General features: G+C 68.3%; 1 protein-coding gene across 1 annotated transcript in view; it reads right to left on the bottom strand.

Moving 5' to 3' along the window:
• Positions 1–206: 206 nt before the first annotated feature.
• NBEAL2 (neurobeachin like 2) overlaps positions 207–1,764 on the bottom strand; it is a 26,938-nt gene continuing 25,380 nt past the window's right edge. Inside the window, exons 52-53 of the mRNA XM_085302770.1 lie at positions 1,484–1,760; positions 207–494 (exon numbers count right to left, since the gene is read on the bottom strand). Coding sequence (XP_085158896.1) covers positions 304–494; positions 1,484–1,760 — 468 coding nt within the window. The 3' untranslated portion in view covers positions 207–303. The remainder of the gene's footprint in view (positions 495–1,483; positions 1,761–1,764) is intronic.

Raw genomic sequence — 1,764 nt, 5'->3', positions numbered from 1 at the left:
GGGAACCACCATGACTGGGGTGTGGGAACCACTATGATCAGGGTGCAGGACCTGCCATGATTGGGGTGCAGGAACCACCATGACTGGGGTGCAGGACCTGCCATGATTGGGGTGCAGGAACCACCATGACTGGGGTGCAGGACCTGCCATGATTGGGGTGCAGGAACCACCATGATCAGGGTGTGGGAACCACCATGATCATCAGGGTGCGGGAACCACCACGATGGGGGGGGGGGCCTGGGACCCAACGGGGAGCCCCGTCGTGGGGCCGGCAGGGCGCTGGTCACCGCGCCGCGGGAGCACTCACGTGGCCACGAAGTCGAGCACGGCGGTGGTGGTGGCGCGGGCGACGGCCTGGATCTCAGGCACGCTGCCGCAGCGGTAGGTGTCCCCGCAGTGCGCGTACACCCCGACCAGCGTCACCTCGTCGGGCGCCTCCTCCGCGATGGCCCGCGCCAGCTCCAGGGCGCCGGGGTCGCTGGGCTGCACGCCGGCTGAGAGATGCGCGGGGAGAAACGGCCCTTTGGGGCTCAGAGCCGCCCCCTCGCCGGCCRCCGGCGGCAAGTTGGGCGTTGGCGGACGTGGGGCACCTTCCAGTGGGGCATCCGTGCGATGGAGGGGCGAAGTAGGAGGTCTTGGGAACGCAAGGGCCCCACGAGATTTGGTCATGACCCATGAGCCTCTGAGAGGGTGGAGCTGGAGGGACATGGGCATCTCCCTCCTATGGCGTGTGCTTGCAGGAGGTGGGGGGGAAAAAGGGGGCTTTTGGGGCTCAAAATCCCTTGCCCACRTTGGCTGAGATGTTGGGGTTGGAGGCCATGGGGCACCTGCCTATGGAGCATCCTTGCAGTGAGTGGGAGAAAAGTGGGCTGTTGGGGCTGGAATGGCGCATGTCGGTGGAGCTGCTGGGGCCGTGGGCTTCAGGGTTGGGGGTCCATGAGGCATTGCTCCCGGTGGAGCATCCACGCATCAGAGACGTGAAATACGGGGTTTTTGAGGCTCAGATGAYCCACGTTGGCTGGGATGCTGGAACTGGGGGCTTTGGGGGCTGGGGGGGAGGGGGACATGGGCATCTCCCCCCCTATGGATCATGCTTGCAGCAGGTGGGTAAAAAAAAAAGTAGGTTTGGGAGGGACCCAAAGGACCCATGGTGGTTGAGGTGCTGAGGTTGGGGGGGGCATGGGGTGCCTTCCCTGTGGAGCACCTTCCCTGTGGCGCTTCCTTGCAGGGGGTGGGTTTAAAAAAAAAAAAGGGGTTCTGAGACGCGACGGCCCCACGCTGGCCGAGATGCTGGGGTGGAGGTTGGGTTGGAGGCCGTGGTGGGGCACCTTCCCCACGCGGCRCCCTCGCCGCGGCGGGGCGAGCCGGGCGCTTCGGAGGTGCTGCTGCTGGTGGAGGAGGTGGGCGGCCCCCTCCAACCCCCCCCATGCCCACCGCGGTGCCCGGCTGCGGCAGCTGGGTGGAAGCTCGTGGTCCTACCTACCCCGGCCGTTGCCGCAGTCCAGCTTGAGCCAGGCGAGCCAGCGCTTGCCGGGGCCCAGCGGGCGCCGGCGCAGCAGGGCCAGCCCGGCGGGGCTGTCGAGCAGCACCTGGAAGGCGCGGAGGCGCCGGGCCAGCGCCGCGCACTCCCGGAGGCGCGCGCCGGGCACCGGGTACGCGTAGAGGATGTCGTCGAAGCCGGCGGCGGCGAAGAAGCGCGCCTCGGCCAGCGTGGAGACGGCGATGCCGCGGCGCGTGCCGCCGGTGGCCAGCGCGGCGCCCTCG

This window comes from Rhea americana, unplaced genomic scaffold, assembly GCF_003343005.1.
Source record: "Rhea americana isolate MKP2758 unplaced genomic scaffold, rheAme1 scaffold_192, whole genome shotgun sequence".
Taxonomy (NCBI): domain Eukaryota; kingdom Metazoa; phylum Chordata; class Aves; order Rheiformes; family Rheidae; genus Rhea; species Rhea americana.
Note: the sequence above shows the minus strand (reverse complement) of the source record. Positions and strands in the feature narration are given on the sequence as shown.